Here is a 20,548-nt window from a genome sequence, read left to right on the forward strand (position 1 = left end):
TTGGTGTGGCTACTAGCCAAAAAGAGGAAATCCCACTTTTGGTTTAACATATTTACTTGTATTTATTTTATTAGTATCACCACTGTTCCAGTAAACAGGTAGTAGAAACAGTGAACAGGTAAAGAAAATTAAAGAGATTGGGCCTTGTTGTATTTCAGGGTTTAGTGACCTTGATTTAAAAAAATATATTTCTTGATGTTTTGCCAACTGTGGCTAGCATCATCCTCTGAAGACGCAAGTCACGGTTGTCAGCAAAACATCAGGAAATCTGTTCACTAAACCCTGAAGCCCAATACTGCTGAACAGAACCAGCAGTGAATGGCTGACTCAGTGTATTAAGAGGATTTATGTGTATGGTCATCTTCAAATGCTGAAAGAGTGGGCGTACTGTAACAGATTGTAGGAAGTTAGCACCCACCCCTCTCCTAGAAGAACAAAATATTTTAGGAAGTATTAAAAAGGCAGAATATTGTATTTTCCCTAAAGGAGAAACATGTTTCTAAAGACAAACTCAGAGCCTCAGCTCCCTGCCCCTCCCCCCTCAGCATATATTTTGGTGCCAACCTATGTACAAGTCAAAGGCTGGACCAGCTTATCTACAACACAAAAGACATGGCCCACAGGACATGATAGGATAAGCCCTCACTCAAGATCCAAACCAGGACAAAGCCATTAAGCCATAGTAGGAATTGCCCAAAGCCCCTTCATTACATCATCACCCAGCAAGATTCAACCAGGCCTGAGACAACCTACAAAGTTACCCCTGCATGGCCCCATGGAAGACTGACAACCAATCATTTCTTACACAGAAACAGGAAGCTCCAAGGCGGGACCCAAGAGAGGGTATAAATCTCTCTCTCACCCATGTGCTCTTTTTGCCCAGGATCTCAAACCATGTGGTCACGTCCACCATTAAGCCATCTTTCCAAGCAGTCTCCATGTTTCCAGTGTCTTTCTTCCCACTTGGAACTGAACCGAGATGGACATTTTTTCCAACAAGATTTAACAAATTAAGAGTTGGAAGGGACCTTGTAGGTCATCTAGTCCAACCCCCTGCCCAAGCAGGAGACCCTACAACATTTCTGACAGATGCCAATCCAGTCTCTTCTTGAAAGCTTTCAGTGATGAAGCTCCCATAACTTCTGAAGGCAACTTCTGTTCCATTGGTTGATTGTTCTCACTGTCAGAAAATTTCTCCTTATTTCGAGGTTGAATCTCTCCTTGATCAGTTTCCATTATTCCATCCATTATTCCTTGTATAGCCTTCAGATGCCTTGGAAAATAGTTTGACCCCTTCCTCTCTGTGGCAGCCCTCAAATGTTGGAAGATTGCTGTCATGTCTCCCTGGTCCTTCTCTTCACTAGACTAGCCATGCCCAGTTCCTGTAACAACCGGTCTTCATATCTTCATATCTTTTAGCCTCCAGTCCCCTAATCATCTTGATTGCTCTACTCTGCACTCTTTCTAGTCTCAACATCTTTTTTATAGTGTGACCACCAAAACTGGATGTAGTATTCCAAGTTAAGCAATTCCAATTGCTTAACGCATTGTAAGCTGCCCTGAGTCTCCGGAGAAGGGCGGCATATAAATCAAATTAAAAAAAAAAAGTGTGGTCTTACTAAGGATTTATAGAGTGGTATTAGTACCTTACTTGATCTTGATTGTATCCCGCTGTTAATGCAATTTAGGATTGCATTGCCTTTTAGCTCATATTTAATTGGTTGTCCACTAAGACTCCAAGACTTGTGTTAGGTGTCAAGACTGTTGCAGGGTTTATGCATTTGCCCATTCTGGTTTGCTGCAGATGCCACCCCATGGATGGACTGAGAAGGTTTTTATGCTATCCAAGCCATTGGTCTAAATGGGGCTCCAGATTCACATTTCTTTTACATTCCTAGTTTAAGGTACCCTATGAACTCAGCCAACTCTAAATTATTCAACAAACCACGAGGCAAAACTTGGCTTCACTGGTGTCATCCCCATATTGTGCTTAATTATAGTTTATTTTAATATGAAGGAATTCCAACTGACCAGGTCCACAAAACCCCATAAATGGTTTTAAGACAGTGTGTATTCACACACCAATAAAAAAAGCAGCAATTTTCTCTATACACGCGGAAAATTTTTGTTGGTGGAGTTTCCTTCAGGCTGAAGGAAGAAAGCACAGACGAGGGAAAAAAAACAACACCCAGGAACGACCAATCTTGGACTGTGCCAAGAAGCGGCTCCACAGCCAAGATTCGGGTCTCCCTCCCGCCAATAGGGGGAGGAGCGTCAGGAGGTTTCAACCCGCCTTCCCTCTGCCTCCATGGTAACCAATCGCCACCGCTACTGTCCCGCACGCGCGCCAACGGGCCGAGGGACCCAGAAGGCGGTGCCGCCCCCCCTCCTCTCTTTTCGCGCCCCGCGCGCACGAGCACGCGAAGGCGGCGGCCCCTCCCTTCCGTAGGCCCAGCAGCTCCATCCTTTTTTTTTTTTTTTTTTTGCTTTTTAGACCCAAGGATTAAGCTTCGAAGAAAGACGGAGGATGCGATACCCGCCCTCCCCGCTCGGAATCGGGAACCCCTGGAATTCGTAACAAGACGTTTTCCTCCTCCCCAGGTGAGCAAGTCAGAGGGGCCCCCCCTTGGAAGAAAAAAAAAAAAGATTTTCTTTTCGAGAAGCATGATGGGAGTTGTAGTCTCGCTGGCGGTCGATTGGTCTGGCTGCTCGGAGACAGCGGGCTTCAAAAGGTTTACAGATGCCGGCGATTCCCATGTGCCTTTTGGAAAGGGGTGGGGGGTGGGAATCAGGTTTGGGATGCTCAGTTGCTTATTTTAAAGGGAGGGTGAGCAAAGACATGTTTTTACCTGTGCAATGGGTGGAGTTCGGCGCGGAGCCATTGCAACTAGGATTGGGTCCCAATTATAACGGCGCAGAGACCTCCCTCTTTAATGATGGGGTGGGGGGTGGGAGGCGGGAGGGTCAGTTTTAAGGCCTGATCATTTGGGATTTCCTCCTCCAGTCTGAGGTCCTATAGATTTATGGAACTCAGTTCCCTCCATTCTCAGCTAGTGGCACAGAGTATAACACAGGGTGATGGGGGCTGCCCATGCAGCACCTTTCAGGGTGGCTCCTGTGCTGCAGGATCAGAGGTATCAGCATAAATGTGATACAGGGATAGTGAGGAGACGGAAAGTTAATGAGCAGTATTGCAATTGCAAATCGAAAGGAATAGTGGGGACAAGAGGAGTTACATACCAACCACGATGCTCACTTTCATGATAAAACAAGGTTACATGAAGCAATAAATAAAGGAGTAAAAATAACGAGCAAAAGAAATTACAGGCCTGAGATAAGAAAGGAAATTCTGGTTTTCCCTTTTATTAATTTATGTATCATATTTATATGACGACTCATCTCACAAAAACATAGGCTCCATGTTTTTCGGTCTTTGCAAACCGTCCTTTATTTCAGTCCATGGATCTGAAGGTGTCTGAAATAATTCAGCAGCAGGTAATCCAACAATCAATTGATTTCACCATATCTATACAACTTTAAACATTGCCTTTTGTTCTGTAAAAGTCTCATCTCTTTGAGGATATTATGAACTCCATCTATGATTTTCTGCCTTCTTTCCCTTGACGTGTTCACTCCTTAAGACCAGTTTACAATTTGGACTTTTCTTCAGAACATTTATTTCATCCTTGCTTGCTCACTATTGTGTCCATTCATCACCCGTTCATTATTGAGCCTATGTTTTATTGTTTTACTACATCTTAAATACTCTATTCTCACTGCACTCATTTTTCTTTTATGTTTCTCTTGATATACCCAACTCTCACTTCCATGGAACATAGTGGGCAGAAATTCTATGTAGCACAGTGGATAGAAGCACTTTCTTGCACACAAGAATTTGTCTCTTTCAACAACACACAACAGATCAACAGCATTATACTTGTTCTAGTTTTTTGCCTCATTTCTATAACATGCAATCAATCATTGACTCCTTTTTCCATCAGTCACAATTACTGTATGTTGGTCTTTAGTACATTAATTTTCAAATCCATACTTTACCATTTGTTGCAGCTGATAACATGATAATGTTTGCACACACAAATACATGTACATTTATCTTCCCAACTGAAATACCTTTAAACATCACCATAAACATTCCTTCTGTATTTGAAGGAAATACATAGATAGATAATATTATATTATATTTATATATAAATACCCTCAATAACCAAGGCCATCATCACACTTTTGAATTTTTGCTCCCAATTTTATATTGAACTATTTGCTATGCATTCTATTTATTAACAAATGTGTTTGATGTCTATCACATACTATTTATTTTGTATTCGGCATTCAAATTTCAGTTCCCTATTTGGTAAAACTTTTCATAATTCCAACCTATTTACTTTCTTAATATTGTAAGGTCTCAAAATGACTTGAGTCACCAGAATGCCAAAGAGAGAGACTCAAGACGAGGCTTGCAAAAAAACAGATTTTATTTATGGCCAAAAACAAAATACTGGGTGGAACTATATCCAGAACATACAGATACAATGTATGCAAGGAGATAGCCACACCTTGGGGAAGGTATGACGTCCTTTTATACCCTCAGAGACGTCAGCTTAGTACCCAACTCTGGCCTCCCAATCCAGGCCCGTGCATTCCTTGTTGCCCTGCAAGGGGGAATAGAAACTTTCCAATTAGTCATCTTGAGCATTTCTTTGTTTACTCAATTGGCCACTTTGGCCCCCTGGCCCTGGAAAGTAGGAGTCTATCCAGATCAACATAAATTAGGACTGAGGTGTAAATTATCCCTTGGAGATACGTACCATGCTCTTAGATGGCACAAGAAAAAAACAGGGAGAAGATTGATATGGGTTCAGGTCAAATGGCAGGGACATATGTTTGACAAATACCAGATACATTACAGGCCTAATAACAGAATATGTTTGTTACAGGAGATACAAATATAAAGGCATAATATATGTGATACAAATACAAAGGCATATATGTATTACAGGAACCTAATGGTTACAGAATCTAGCATACCAGTATATCATATTCTAGTATTATTTATTATATCCTTATTATTGTTTCCCTTCAATATCTAAGTCAACAAACATGTAATAATTTTCACATAATGCACTTTAGTAAGATAGAGAAGGTGTAGCCTATCAGTTTCACTTGTATACCTGCCCACTCAGCAGCAATCCCTGCTAAAACTAAAGAAAATATTGTACTGGTCAGTTTTGGTGCATTCTGGCTAGTATGCCACAAGTGTAGCCCATCCTAGTTTTACCCCAAGTAGCTCATGTGTTCTAGGAAAGAGAAGAAAGTTGTGGTTAGATGAAATTAGTGAGCTCATAAAGAGAGTCAAGAAAGGCAATGTATAAAACAGATGTGGTGGAATGATTGCAAAGGTGGTTTGCAGTGGTAGAAAGATAAGGAGAGGTATAGTGGAATCCTGTCATTTTTCTTTAGCTAGAATCCTTTCATTTTTCTTATCTTATGTCTTTAATTTTTTTGGCTTATTGTTTTATTCATTTCTATACTTATATTATGGTTTATCCCAAAAAGGAAAGCTTGATGGGTATGTATATGTGTACAGTACCATATAATTTCTTCCTCAGATAAAACTTGCTAAATGTCATGGGACAGAAAACATTACAATCAAACATACAATTTAGGTATGTTGTACGAGATCATTGTTTATGACTCACTCTCTCAAAACTGTATTTTGAAACTATTATTTCTCAGATATCATCTTAAAGAACTTGACAGTTAATAATATAATTGTGGATGCGGTAATTCACTTTTGTGTTGCTTTTTCTCTAATATCTAATGTAAATATTTAAAAGATCTCAAGATTCATGTCGGGTTTAGGATTTTGTAATAAAAAGAATGAAAGTCATAGCAGTCCCTCAATGTATTTTTTTAGAGTACTTTTGTATGTTTCAGGGACCCCATGTATATACCACATATATACAGTTAAATTATGATTGATATATGTGAATCAGCTACTATTAATTTAACTCCATTAATTTAATTATTCTGTGCAATATCTGGAGAGGGTTTTTCCTTGATGATAGCTTAGTAGGAATTTATGTGTGCATTATTTGATAAGATATGTAGGCTTGTATTTTAATGTACACAGTTGTTAGTGTGAGATTATGTTTGATAATAGTATTGTAGAATTGACCTTAATAGATATTAGGCCCATGAATAGTAATAAAGATGAATCTATAGTGTTGGTCCTTCACATCCAAGTAATAAATTCATATTTCCTATATTTCAAGGTATCCTATCAGAAGACATCTGAGAAATACTATATGACAGGATTATAAATAAACAAATTTTAATTTTTTGCTTGAAAAATCAGAGATTCTCACACAATCATCCATAAAGTACTGTATTTTTCACACTATAAGACACACTCCCCCCTCCCCCAAAGTGGGTGGAAATGTCTGTGCGTCTTATAGAGTGAATATTGCAGCAGGGGAGGCAGGTTAGTGCGGTGGCAGTCTTCACCGCCGCCTGTCACCACTGGTGCCGTTCGCCACTGCCGGGGAACGCTGGAGCCTTCACTGCCGAGTAGCTGATTGGCGGTTGGATCAGCCTCCTGGAATACCGCTGATCAGCTGTTCTAGGCGGAGGGGATTGCTGCTACTGATTGCCACCGCCAATCGCTGCCGATCATAATGGGCAGAGAAAGAAACTCAGGAACCTCCCTGACTTCTCAGGCTGAAAAAGAGATGATGGTAGATTTGTATTACCAGACTTGCTAGATTTTGTTAATATAGCCGTATAATAAAGTAGAATGAGCTCGTCTGGTCATGTGTCCTGTCTGATTCAGGTAATCCTCGACTTGCAACTGGTCACTTTGAGATCACCACGTTTGAGGTTATCATGAACCTCCCTGGGTTCTGAAATCCCCCTGGTGCTCCCTATAAGCCCTGCCAGATGTCCCCAGAGCCGGCTCTTCCTCATCATCTGAACTGGCAATTGAGGAAGCCATCACAGATCTTTTTTTCAAATCACAGTCAAAATTCCGTCGTGTGTGCTAAACATGGGTGGCATAATTTTCTGCAGTTTAGATCCATGAAGTATAGTATATAGCCGTGATGGTGAACCTAGGGTACGTGTGCCACAGGTGGCACGCGGAGCCATTTTGGTGGGCACACGACTGTTGCCCTAGCTGAGCTCCAGCGCACATGTGCCCGCCAGCCAGCTGATTTTCGGGCCCACCAGAAGTAGGGAAACGAACCGTTTCCGGCCTCCAGAGGGCCTCCGGGAGGGTTGGGAAGGCCCTTTTTGCCCTCCCCAGGCTCATAGAAAGCCTCTGGAGCCTGGGGAGGGCGAAAAATGGACCTACCGGGTCCACTGTGCCATCGCATGCCAAAAGCGGGGGGAGCACGGGGGAGTCGCGTGCGCATGCATGGGGGGACAGGGCGCATTGAATTATGGGTGTGGGTATGCACACACATGACCCTCCCACACTCCCTCTGCTTTTGGCAAGCGACAGCAAAAAGGTTAGCCATCAGTGGTATATAGGAACCATAATCTGGAAAAGTTAAGTTTCATTTCCGAAAAAGGATTTTGATGTTTTGATTTGCATTATTCAATCATTGAAAAAGGTGCTAATAGGGGCTTAATTGTATGTAAGGTAAGAAATAGAAACAGATGGGAACCAGTGACAGGGAATGCAATTAACTGGTACAATTCTCTTAATGCAACTCTGCTGATAGAGAGACTTTTGACATGGATCTTATTTGAATGTGTGATTTGTCAAGTCTTCGGTCTAAGTTGGTTGATTTAATGCCAACATGGAATATGCATGTAATTTATCCACTATCAAACTGAGAATTATCTACTTTTAAATTCTGTTAACACCAGTTTGAAAAGATGTAATGACTACTAGAAATAAACCTAACATCAGAGTGGAAGTATTGGCAAACACGGATCAAAGTAGCCATTGTGCAAGGAGATAGAAAATGAATAGTTTGCTTTCTGTGGTTTGAGATTTCAGGGAAATACATTTTGAGGTTCCAAGAATTCATTTGTTCCCTACTAGCTCTGAGGGCTCTAGGGAATAAACCTCATATCAACCAAATTGCAATATTTATTGTCACAGGAAAGAAGCCTAGAAAATAGAGAAGAATCATATTCCAGGTAGTCCTTGACTTACGACCACAATTGAGCTCAAAATTTCTTGCCACAGTTGTTGAGTGAATCACTGCAGTTATTAAATTAATGATACGGTTGTTAAGTGAATCTGGTTTTCCCCATTGCTTGTCAGAAGGTAAAAAAAGGGGGTGATCACATGACCTCAGGAAACTGCAATTGTCATAAATATGAGTCAGTTGTGAAGCATGTTGATTTTGATCATGTGACCATGGAGATGGTACAATGGTCGTAAGAGTGAAAAGTCATAAGTCATTTTTTTTTCAATTTTTACTACCTGCACTGTGTTGGGTCTGATTTCTAGGATGTAATTATGGTTTTATGATGATACAATTTTGTAAATGTATTTATTTATTTGCTATAGTTGCTCTATTTTTTGTATTTATTTCTGTAAACCCCCTTGGTAGTAAATAAAGCAATCCAGTAAATAAATAAAATAACCCAATTTAATTTTGTCTTAGCACTGTTTGTTGAAGGGCAGCCCTGACACATCCCACAAAGGTTAAATGGAGTCCTCAGCCTGGCTTAGAACATTTCTTGATATGGATAATATTCTTTCTGAGACAGACAATCTTTTTATTTTGCTGGAATGTAATGGTTGATGGTTCTTGAACTATACAAATCTTTAAGGACATGTTTCTTGTTGTATCACATAAGTTGTAATGTTGAATTGCGTCACCATATACCAAATATAATTGGGTGACGTCAGCTTTTCTTCAGCTATGCACTGAGAAATCATCTATATGGATTTGGTGTATCTCAAGTGAATTAATTTGTTTGGATTATGTTCTGAACAGACGCCAGCTACCAGCAATTAATAGTTTAGTATATTCAAAATGAAACAGCTTTGTTTGCAATATCATGTAGCTCATGTTTTGAGACTTTTTTTGGAAGACTGAAGCATATACAAACAAAATAGGGCAAATTTGTTGGCTTTTGAGATTGTGAGGTTTTTTTTTTTAAATTTGGGATTAGAGGAGATTAAAGATTATTTTTATGGAGCAGTTAAGTTTCGGAAGAAAGCTAATAGACTTTATCATTCAGCTCCATTTATGTATGAATGATACAGCTGATTTCCTGGCGATGTAATATATTGTTTATACATGTAGGTCATTCACATATTTTATTTATGAAGATCACCTATCCCCCATCAGAAACTGTGTTAGCATTTAGCATTTTCATGAAAAATTTTCAAAGTGATTCCCTAGAAATGTTAACCTTATACAATTAGCACAAAAATATAAAAAAGCAAAGCTAATAGTGAATGAAAAGAGATAGGGGAATCAGAGAGCTAGAACTCACTATGACTATGGCTATTTGTCAAATTTCTTGGTTATAAACCCATGATTTTTCTGTATTGAGCTGAAAAACGCATTTCTTAAGGATGTATTGTGTGCATTGCAATTTGGAAGAGGGAAAATGAAGACAAAGTATAACACATAGTATTAAGAACTTAGCGGACATTTTTATTTCAGAATATCAGATTTCTAGTTCTGAATATACAGTACTGGCAGAAAACATGTGGGCAGTTCTTGCTGAAATTTCAAAAGTAAAAAAAAAATGATTGCATAGCTTCTCTAGAATGATTGATAGGTTTCATAAGTAGTATAACAAAACAATAACACACACTAATAAAAATTGCAGTTATGGTTCTAAGTGAAAGAAAGTTTTTTTTGTGCCAAAGGGTAATTTAATTTTTATTGTGTTGTTTCACATTGTATTGTAGGTTTTTCAAAGAAGATGAATTTGGCTGAGATTTGTGATAATGCTAAAAAAGGAAGAGAATATGCACTACTTGGAAATTATGATTCTTCCATGGTTTATTACCAGGGTGTCATCCAGCAAATTCAACGGCATTGTCAATCGATCAGAGACCCAACATTAAAGGGCAAATGGCAGCAGGTATAATAACAAAAGGTTTAAATGCAAATGTTTAATTGCTGCTAATGTTTCTTATGTAGTAGAATAACAATATGAAAATGGAACTCACTGAAAGACAATATGACTCTATAATGTTAACAAACTAAGAGCAGAACATGTAACTTCTGTTATTAAATGTCCTTCACCATCAGTCAAATTAAAATTTTTCTTAACGGAAAAAAATAGATTATATTTCCTTATCTGAACTCGCTAGATTTGCCTTGCCTAATAAGGAACCTCTCTGGGCAGGAAGTACTACTTGGAATATACAGTTCCTTATATATTACATAAACTGAGGAGGGCATTTGTAGAAGGTGCCCTTTCAGCTGTTCTGCATCCAAAATTAGAAAGCAGGATTTCATTTAGCAATGATGTAGAGTTGGACTTTTTCCATAGTGATGCCTGCTCTGTGCAGAATGACATCTCTATGATATGCTAGAATCCAACACCAGTTTGTTCTAGGTGCTTTTATCTGTTTATGTTGGTGGTTCTCCAGCTTCTTTTTCTTATAAATAATGTTGCTCCTTTTATGAATTGTTTTATTTTATAACATTATTTAATAGTATTGCTGCTGATCTCTTCAAGAATTATGCAAATTATGGAAATGTGGGATTGGAAGTACTCATTTATTTATTCCATTTATGTGTTGCCAAATCTACCATAGACATTCTGAACTTAATAATCATAAATAAATAAGTAATTAATATATCATGGTAAATATTATCAATAAAAGCAATTAACACATCCACAATAATCATTAACCAGTAAAAATCAGCAACATAATAAAATAATAATCCTGCTTATTATTTTGTATAATCATGATTAAAAAAAACACATAATAAAGATACCAAATATGGCAACAAGATACTAATTACTGAATGCCACCCATCTGAATTAACTTATGGAACCTGTAACAGCAGGGCCATACTTAACTTTCAAGGAGACTCTCTTCTGTAAGACAATTGCAACAGGAGAACAGTACCTATGGGGAGCAACCAACCACATGCTTCTCCTGACCTGAACATACAATACAGATCGATTCTGGTTGGAGAAGGCATCCTGCAGGTGGGCACCAAGCCATATAGGTCAGTGCCAGTACTTTGAAGAATCTGTTGGCAGTTGGTGATCAATATCTGCCAATAAATGGACTGCCACATTTTGAACCAATTTCCAAGTGGTTTGCAAAGACAGCCCCAAGTAGAGTGCATTATGGTAGTCTAACTGGTTTGAAATGAGGGCGTGAGTCATAGTTGTGAGTTCCTTGTGGTTCATGGGCTTGCAAATGGTGTATCAGCCAAAGCTGAAAAATAGTCCTTTTGAGAACATTTTTTTACCTTTCCTTCAGTTGTAGACCATAAGTCCAGGGGAACCCCCCCAGTGGCAGCCCAGAACCTTTGGTGTAGTGCTTCTCTTCAAAAGGCAGTACTGGAACTGACCAAGAATCTTGAATGAAATGTAACTCCATTTTATTTGGGTTAGGTTCAGCCTGTTTTGCCTCAATTGGACCCTTATACCCTCTTGATACTAGGACAAGATTTCCATAGCAACATCACTGCAGCCTGGGATAGCAGCATGACTATCATCAGCACACTGATGATATTTCATCCTGAACTGACAGATGACTTCTTCCAGTGGCTTCATGCAGATGTTAAAAAAGAACTGGGGCAGTGGTGAAAGAAGTTAACCCTGCAATACCTCCCTAGGGTTTATTAAGCCAACTGAAACTGCATAGTAAGGAAGGAGTGATACTGCAGAATAGGACCTCTGGCTCTCACTCCATTACGGTTCAGAACATACCACAGTGATTGGTGGAATTGATGGCTACTGAGAAATCCAATAGGGCCAAAAGCTTTACAGTACAAGTCCTCCTAGAGGTCATCTCCCAATATTATCAGTTCTGTTCCTGTTCCTTGCCATACCTGAACCACGATTGAAAGCTATTCAGGACATTCTAAGGCATTTTGTGACTGAATTCCCACCTGACCTTTATGACACTGAGACCAATTTCATATTCTGTTCAGGAATCTATACTACATCTAGATTCCTGTACAAATGAGAGATGTGTACAGATGTTTTAAAAATGGCTACTTGCTTGGTATCATAGCTACTAACTGAAAACAACTGAAGGTGGCAAGCATACCTAATACACCTTCCTTCTATTTTTACAATATTATCAGCCCTGTGAGGTGAGTTGGTCTAAGAGAGTGGCTGGCCCAAACTCACCCTGCTGTGTTTCATGCCTGACGCAGGACTAGAACTCACAGTCTCCTGGTTTCTAATCTGGTGCCCTAAACAGCAGATCAGTCATGCTTCTTAATATCAGTTCTAGAATGGTGATAACTTTATTTATTTATTTGTTACATTTATATGCTGCCCATCTCTTCAAGGCAGCTTACAGCAACATAAAAATGATAGCATAAAACATCAAAATATTAAAATTATAAATGTTGAAATTAAAATGAATAAAGATGGCTAAGGAAGCAAGTGATATACAAAATGGTGGAAGTAGAATTGTCTCTTAATCCACTAGCCATCTCAAGCATGGAACACCCCCATCAAGACTCCAGGCCAGGTTCTAAGACTTCCTGAAGGACCAAGAGGTAGAGGTTGATCACCCAGAATAATATACTTAAAGTAAAGAGCTTCAAAGCCACGGAGTCCAAGCCCTTGTTTCTTGCAAAAATCCAAAAGGCATATACAGTAAAATAGAAAACTATCTAACTTCTGTTTTAAAAAATCATGGGAGGGGGATCCAGCATCTCTCTGGGTAATTAACACCTCTTATTGTTACAAAGTTTTCCTAACAAATCCACTACAGTCCTCTTACTTGTCAGTTAACATTACAGTATTTTGTGTGTGCTGCTTTTAGGTTCTTCAGTTATTGCAATACCTCCCCTCACTTTTCTCAAAGCTAAACAATCACAATTCATTCAATTTCTTCTCATAGGATTTATGTCTCATCCTCTTTTCATCCCTATTGTCCTTCTCTGAATCCTTCTTAAACTGAAGTGCCAGAAGGATGCAGTATTTGAAGTGGGGTCTGATCAAAGCAGAATAAATTAAAATTATTGCTCCTCTTGACTGGCAAGAATGGCTATAGAAGAGACTTGTCTCTTCCCTGTGTACAGAGAGTAAAGAAAAAAAACGACACAGGAAGCCTTTGTCCTAATATACACAGAGATATTGGTTCTAAACTGAAGATAATTAATTCACTTGCTGGAATTCACGTATCACTGCTGCTTTCATCTGAATAAAGCTTGGAAAAAAACACAATAATTTGTGTTTGGGGAAGAAATCCCTCAGTTCAGGCAGCTAGCAAAGATCTGACAACTGTTCTCTGACATCAGTGGTTGCAGTGGGTAACAGGCTGAAGGATGGGAGAAAAAAAAAGGCACTTGGGATATTGGGAGCAACCTTATCTGAGACATTGGCAGTGGCTGATGGGAAGGAAGGGTAAGCATTGGGAAGTCTAAGGGGATTGACAGACAGGATTTGCTGCTCTGGGAGCTGCTTAAAAGAGGAGAGAGGTGGAGATGCACATCAGCCTACTTGTAAAAATGGTTCTCAGGTTATAAGTGGTTTCCAAAAAGCCAGTAAGTGCAGGCTGCCTCTCCTTCATAAAAGAGACAAGCTTCCCCTCTTTTATACATAATCACCAGAATTCTTTTTATTTCAGCCTCCTTAATAATTGTATGAATTTGAAGTTAAAACTTGCTGGAATTATAGTAATTAGTTTCAGCCCAGGTTGCTGCCTGAAGCCTGGCATCTGCCTCATGAAATCAAGCAAGGATTTCTCTGGGTATTGGTCACCCCAAACCTGGAACAACAAATATACTTGGGGATTTATGTCTGTTGACCTGTATTTATATTTATATATTTATTTGAATTTATTAGCCTCCCAACTCCAGTGAACTAAACTGTAATAGTTGCCCCAAAATAGTCTGGCAAAACAAGAATGTAATGGATTTCTTCTGGGTTTGAAAGAAAATATATTCTCCTTTTTGTGCATACCTCTAAATGTAAATTCAATAAAGTCAAGAGTTAAATGCCAGAAAGAAATAGCGATAAAGAGATGAACATAAGTTAGGAGAAAATTCAGTTGATTGCTTTGATTAAAATTGCTTTGATAAGGAGTGAGAATTAAAGGTTTAAGGCAGTCTTTTCAAGGAATTGACATCAAATCATGCTTATGAACCTGGGGGGTACGGAGAATAGGCGCACCTGCCACTGAGCTCAACAAATGAATGCATATGCTTGTACATTTAAAATGTGTACACATTTAAAATGTATAACCTAAAATGTGTAACCTCCCTACATGGAAATACAAAAATGTACATACCACAAATATACAGTCATATATTTATACACCGAGGTTTTTACACAAACAGCCCCTGTCTTACAGATTTCTTGAAGCCTGAGAAAGCAAGTAATGCTTCTCAATATTCACTTAAAACATCTGAATATTCAGGAAAATGCTCAGTTACCTCTCCACCTCTCAAATAGTTAGAAGGAAAAAGGACTAAGCTCTGCAGCACTTAGCAATAGGGGCTACATGAAAGGAATCTTGAGATCTTTGTAACCGAATCTCTTTTTCCTTGCAAAAAAATTGCAAGGAAATTTATGTGATAACTTCATAAGAATCTTCTATTCTGCTGCACTTTGTACCATTGGCAGTAAAGCAAGACATTTCTAGAACCTCTGCTGAAAAATAAAGTTATGGGCTCATTTTTTCCCCTTCTTGGGAAGAGGGAGAAACTCACTATTCTACTGTGATTGGCAGCAGTGCTGTGGTAGTTTTGAACTGCTGGCAAAAGGAAGCAAAACTGAGGAGGTTGGGTTTCTGGGGTACATAGCAACGGCCTGGTGAGTTGTGTTTCTGATTGAAAATTAAGGGAAATGTTTTATCTAGCAGAATTGTAAAATTTACTTTATGTTCTAAACCTTCCAGCTCTGCTGGTGAAAACAAACAATAAGCAAACGGGCAGTCCTCTCCGGTTGCTCATATGAGGTGTATAAAACAGCTATGATGCAGATCTTAGACTGGCATAGCCCTTGTATTAGAGTGACTTGAGTTTTATCCAGTTTAGTTTGCCTTGTGCAAAGAATACCAGAAATCAACAAGAATTCCCCTCCAAATTGTCTTTTGTTTATACCAACAGCAGTTTTATCTTCTCTATTTTAAACTGCATGCTATAATATCTTGGAGTTTAATTTTTGAATGGCTTCACATTTATTTGTTTTTCAGGTTCGGCAAGAATTATTAGAAGAATTTGAACAAGTAAAGAGCATTGTCAACACCTTAGAGAGTTTTAAAATAGACAAGCCTACAGATATTCCTGTATCTTATCAAGATGAACATTTTAGAGATCCAATTGTGTGGCCACCTCCTGTTCCAGTTGAGCACAGGTAATTGGGTTTAAATAGGATGGCATGTTTACTTGCAGGCAGTAGCAACTAAATTTATGAGAGAAAATAGTATAATGATTGAGAAAAGAGCTATTTTACCTTATTACTCCTTTTCCCTTTTTAAAATGTGAGCATTGACTATAGAATCACATCAAACATTTGAATTATTATTCATAACCTAGTATGCTAGTTAACGTTAAGGTCTGTTTTTTTCTGTGACTATTTCTGTTAGTATGATGGTTGCTAAAAACGGAACTTCAGTTTTAATTACAGATTTTTATGGAAAACTTTACCAAAATACGATTACTTTCAAAACCACTTCTAACTACAATTCCTAGATTCCAGTATGCTGGACTGTTGAAAACTTTAATTTAGTTTGCAGTTCACATAGAATTGTAGCTAAGTTTCATTAATTACAGTTTGATGCGATGCCTGAATTGAGCTTCTGGTCCAATTCTTTCTTGTACCTGTTATCAGACTATATTGCTAACTCCTCAGCCTTATTTTTTTTCATCTTTCTACTTTTTTTTCCTAGCATCTCTCTCTCTATAATTGCCCCGATTTCCTAGTTCCTGCTCCATTTTTTGAGATGTGTGTGTAGTTTTTCAATGTCTTCACTTAATTTCTATCATCATCATCTGCACAGCAATGAAAATGGATGACGGGATTATGTGGATACAAAGAACTGCGTAGCTGTGAGGCCCCAAAGCGTAGCCATTCCATGGCTCCTTAGAAATCAAGATACGCAATTTGAACATTAGCTTTCCCCAATGTTGAGCAGCTTTCCTGAGTTGTGGCAGCTTTCAAAACTGAGTTCATAAGAGTTTTCAGTAGTGGCTATGCTGTTTTGAAATTCTGGATATAGTATATATGTATCTGGAGGACACTGTGTTAGGAAGACTGAAATTGATTAGCAGTACAAGATGGAAATAGTTTTACTCATCTTAGCAGTTTCTTGTGTGCTTCCTTCACGTGACACAGAGTCCCACCTCAGATAAAACGACCCAATCGAGAAGTGAAACCTCTGCGGAGAGAATTGCCAGGATTACAACGGGGACCTGTGGGCAGAGCTCAACCAATATCAAAAAGTGAAAAACCTGCAAGTAGTCGAGAGAGGGAATCTAAAGGAAAAGGGAAAGATGAAAAGGTAAGGGTCTAGAGCAGAGGTTTCCAATTTATATCCTGCGGCACCCTGAAGGCATTTTCTGTAACTCACAGGATGCTTTATAAGGGTACGAATAAACCATACAGGCTTATATTTATTGACTGGTGAGATCAAGGTCAACAGAAGGAGGCATTGCTGTCCCCATTTTTTGTGATAATGATAAATGAAAGCAGACTAAACAGATGGGCAGCAGACAAGAAAGGAAGGAAAGGAAGGGTGCCATCTTGACTGTAGTCCAGAACAGTAGAAAATGCCACATTCACTACACCCACATCCACCAAGAGAGCAACTGTTGGAATTAGGGCAGCAGTTTGCCAGGTTCAGCCAGGCATAGGCTGTGATGGTCACTGGTTCATCACAGATACTAAGACCGTTGGTTCTAGACTGAGAAGAAATTGGGACTGTGCTCTCAGAATGGGTAAGCCAAGAAGTATCTGCACTCTTAGTCCTGCATTTAGGTGGTGTCACAGACAAGGCAAGGGGTAGAGCCAGCTCTTTATAGCTACTATACTATCATCGTTCCAATATGCTATATTTAATTTATAAATAGTCCAGAAACGAGTGAGATAGAGTCCTTCCTTCCTTCCTTCCTTCCTTCCTTCCTTCCTCCCCCCCCCCCAAATAATGTATTTCCCAACGTTGGCTTGATTCGGTCTTGCATGTAGTAGGCATTTATGTTTTGAAAGTAACTCAGAGGAAATACAGTCCTCAAAAGTATTACCCAGAAAATAATTCTGTTCTATTTTGATTAAGCTGGGCATATCTAAACAACTCCTGAGTGCTACTTATTCTGTCCCTCCCACAATGGTCATCTGGCCTTCAGATCTTTCAAATTTCCATTTTTCATGAGAGATAATATTGGAAATCCCTGGTATTTATGATGACTGGTTTTGGTTCATCCCATAACTACAATTCATCAAATTTATCTGAGTAGAACCCAGGTAATTGTTTAAGAGAAGAAAAAGAAATATAGATGAATACTTACGCGCTTCTAACTCCTTTATCCAGGGAAAGAAGATCCCCCAGGATGGTGGTGGTGACAGTGAAATTCAGAAATTTGATGGAACAGGATATGATAAAGATCTGGTTGAAGCTCTTGAGAGAGATATTGTGTCAAGAAATCTAAGTATTCATTGGTATAGTAATTCTTCTGTAAAATGAGATATATTAATATTTATTGGGGATACATATCCAGAAGATGTTGACATTTGGGCAATGACTGTATTTATTCTGTGGTAACTGCTGATATTAAGAAAAACTCAAGAGATTTGTTGCACATTAAAGATTAATGGTTTTGTAAGGCTTGATGGATTAATCCAAATGCAGAACAATATAACAATAATATAAAAAGAGAGTATAATACATAAGAACAACTATTTCTTACATATCGGGGGTTATTTTGGATAACACTTCAGATATCTTTGCAGTACTTTTCCTTTTTTAAAAGAATAGAATAATCTTTCATAGATGCATAACATTTAAAATAGCAAATTATTGTCAAGAGAAGATCAAAAAGGAATAGTCTTTCATCAGCTAAAATCCTTTGGGCAGTTTGTATATTGAGTATTCTGAAAATCTTGCCTTCTGAATAAAGGAAGCGTGTATAATAGAATTTTGAGATTTGAAAAACTGATAATTACCAATAATTTTCCATATCATTACATAAAAGTGTGATGATGTTAAATTTTAAATATATTATTGCATATTGTTTTATGAAAGATTGTGCTGTAAGAAGCTGTTTATAGAGCTATAAATATCTACTTGGAGAAATCTGCAAGTTACAGACACCATATGGAGATACTTTAGCCTTAAAGCATTATAGCTCTTCACAAGGCACCCATAATAATACAATAATTACTGTTAAGTCTAGATGGGATCATAAACATGTGAAACTGAAAAAGGGTTGAAAATAAGATTTCCAGAAATACCTTTAATTCTCAAGTTATTTTAGCAGCCGTTGTGTTTCTATCTAAGTTAGCAGGTGAGCTATGTGAGCACCTAAAAACTTTATCTTTCATTAACATTTCCCATATTATTCATTTTCTCTGTGGATCATAGGGAACTGAACTTTGTAGTGTTTTAAGGAGCTGCCTGAAAAGTTGCAACTCTGTCATTTGAAATTCTGAACGTGATCCAGGGTTTCCTCCTATTCATTCTGCTTGTCCCTAAAATAACAATATCATCTTAATTGTCTTTAATCTGCAAAACCATTGCTGGTTTTCTTTACTCATATATTGGGCCCTGGGCTGCAGAGGTATGCAGATTTCCTGTCCTTGACTAAAATAATTAATATGACTAAAACAGAATTATTGAAAGACTAAGGCAGTGATGGCTAACCTTTTCCAGACCGAATGCCCAAATTGCGAGGGTGCAAATGCGCATGTGTGAGCCCAACCCCCAAAATGCAAGGTGTGCACGGTGCCTGCGCATGTGCCCCCACCCCCTCCACATGCGCGCATAGTCACACGCATGCAGGGCACGTATGCGTGAGGGTGGGGCGCATGCCCAGGGCTGCACGTGCATTGAATTTTGGGGGTTCGGACACCTGAACCCCCAAAATTCAATGCGTGCATGGTGCATGCTCCCCCACCCCCTTGCATGTGCACATGGTTTCACGGATGCGGGGCGTCCTGAACCCCCAAAATGAAATGTGCATGCACCCCCTGCATGTGCACGCTCTCCCCATGCCCCACTCCCCCTGCCCCCGTGCATACTGCACCCCCCGCATGCACCCCCCCACATGCATGCGTGGCCCCTGCACATGCCCCACCCGCCATGCAAGCGCAGCAGAGACCCGACGACTAGCTGGCCAGTGGGAGGCGTGTGTGCATATGCAGCAGAGCTGAATTGGGGCGACAGCTTGCATGCCTACAGAGAGGGCGCTGCGTGCCACCAGTGGCACACGTGCCATAGGTTCACCATCACAGCCCTAGAGTTTGGTAGCCAAATCTAGAAAGCAGACATGAAGCAAGTCCATATGGCAGATCCATATCAGACTAGAATTGTTCATTCCAGTTCTGTTATAACAGAAAAGCTTCTTGAGCTAATTGTGAGTGCTATTTTGCTTACGAAGCACACTTCATGTCTAAATAGTACCACGAACAAAAGGCTCATTACAGACACTCATTAAAATGTGCAACAATGCTGAAAAGCTTTTTAGGTGTTGCCTTGATAATCATGTTTTCAAGAAACCTATTTTTAAACAGAACATTCTGTTCCGCGATTAGCTGCAAGTCATTTTCCGCATGTCTTTTAAATGGAAGGTCATTTTTCAGAACACTGAATTGTGCTATCATCCTGTGCAAGAACTTGTCATTATATATTTTATCAATGAAGTGCAAGCATTTAACATTTATTTATATATTTGTTGTTGGGGGAAAAAAGGTATATTATCTTCCTAAAACTGAGTTTTATTTCACATAGGGATGATATCGCAGATTTAGAAGAAGCCAAAAAATTATTAAGAGAGGCAGTTGTTCTTCCACTGTGGATGCCAGATTTTTTCAAAGGAATCAGAAGACCTTGGAAAGTAAGCTAGCGATTATATGTGTGTCCTTATGAAAATATATACTCATGTATAACATTGTATATATTCAAACATTTTCTCTTGCAATAAATCTACCAACTTGGGGGTACATATTTAAATGTAATCTTTGGTATTACTTTAAAAAAAAGGAAATGAAATATTCTGAATAGAGAGTCCTTGACTCCACAGATCCAAAAAAAAAAGGGTGTTACGATCTGGATCTGAAATTCTGATTCTTCCCTCCCCACAGCCATGTATTCCTATTTTGAGCATTCGGCAACTGGCTCATGGCTGTTTGCAGTGTCCTATCATCAAATGACCTTCATTTATGATTTTTTTTTTTTTTGGCTGGA

General features: G+C 38.9%; 1 protein-coding gene across 1 annotated transcript in view; it reads left to right on the top strand.

Moving 5' to 3' along the window:
* Window positions 1-2,484: 2,484 nt before the first annotated feature.
* Window positions 2,485-20,548, top strand: part of KATNAL1 (katanin catalytic subunit A1 like 1) — a 41,811-nt gene continuing 23,747 nt past the window's right edge. The window contains exons 1-6 of the mRNA XM_070943870.1: window positions 2,485-2,601; window positions 9,905-10,080; window positions 15,344-15,504; window positions 16,486-16,651; window positions 17,678-17,805; window positions 20,093-20,198. Of these exons, the coding sequence (XP_070799971.1) occupies window positions 9,919-10,080; window positions 15,344-15,504; window positions 16,486-16,651; window positions 17,678-17,805; window positions 20,093-20,198 (723 nt within the window). The 5' untranslated portion in view covers window positions 2,485-2,601; window positions 9,905-9,918. The remainder of the gene's footprint in view (window positions 2,602-9,904; window positions 10,081-15,343; window positions 15,505-16,485; window positions 16,652-17,677; window positions 17,806-20,092; window positions 20,199-20,548) is intronic.

This window comes from Pituophis catenifer, unplaced genomic scaffold (assembly GCF_029215685.1).
Source record: "Pituophis catenifer annectens isolate HBS135680 unplaced genomic scaffold, rPitCat1.0.hap2 SCAF_4, whole genome shotgun sequence".
Lineage (NCBI taxonomy): Eukaryota > Metazoa > Chordata > Lepidosauria > Squamata > Colubridae > Pituophis > Pituophis catenifer.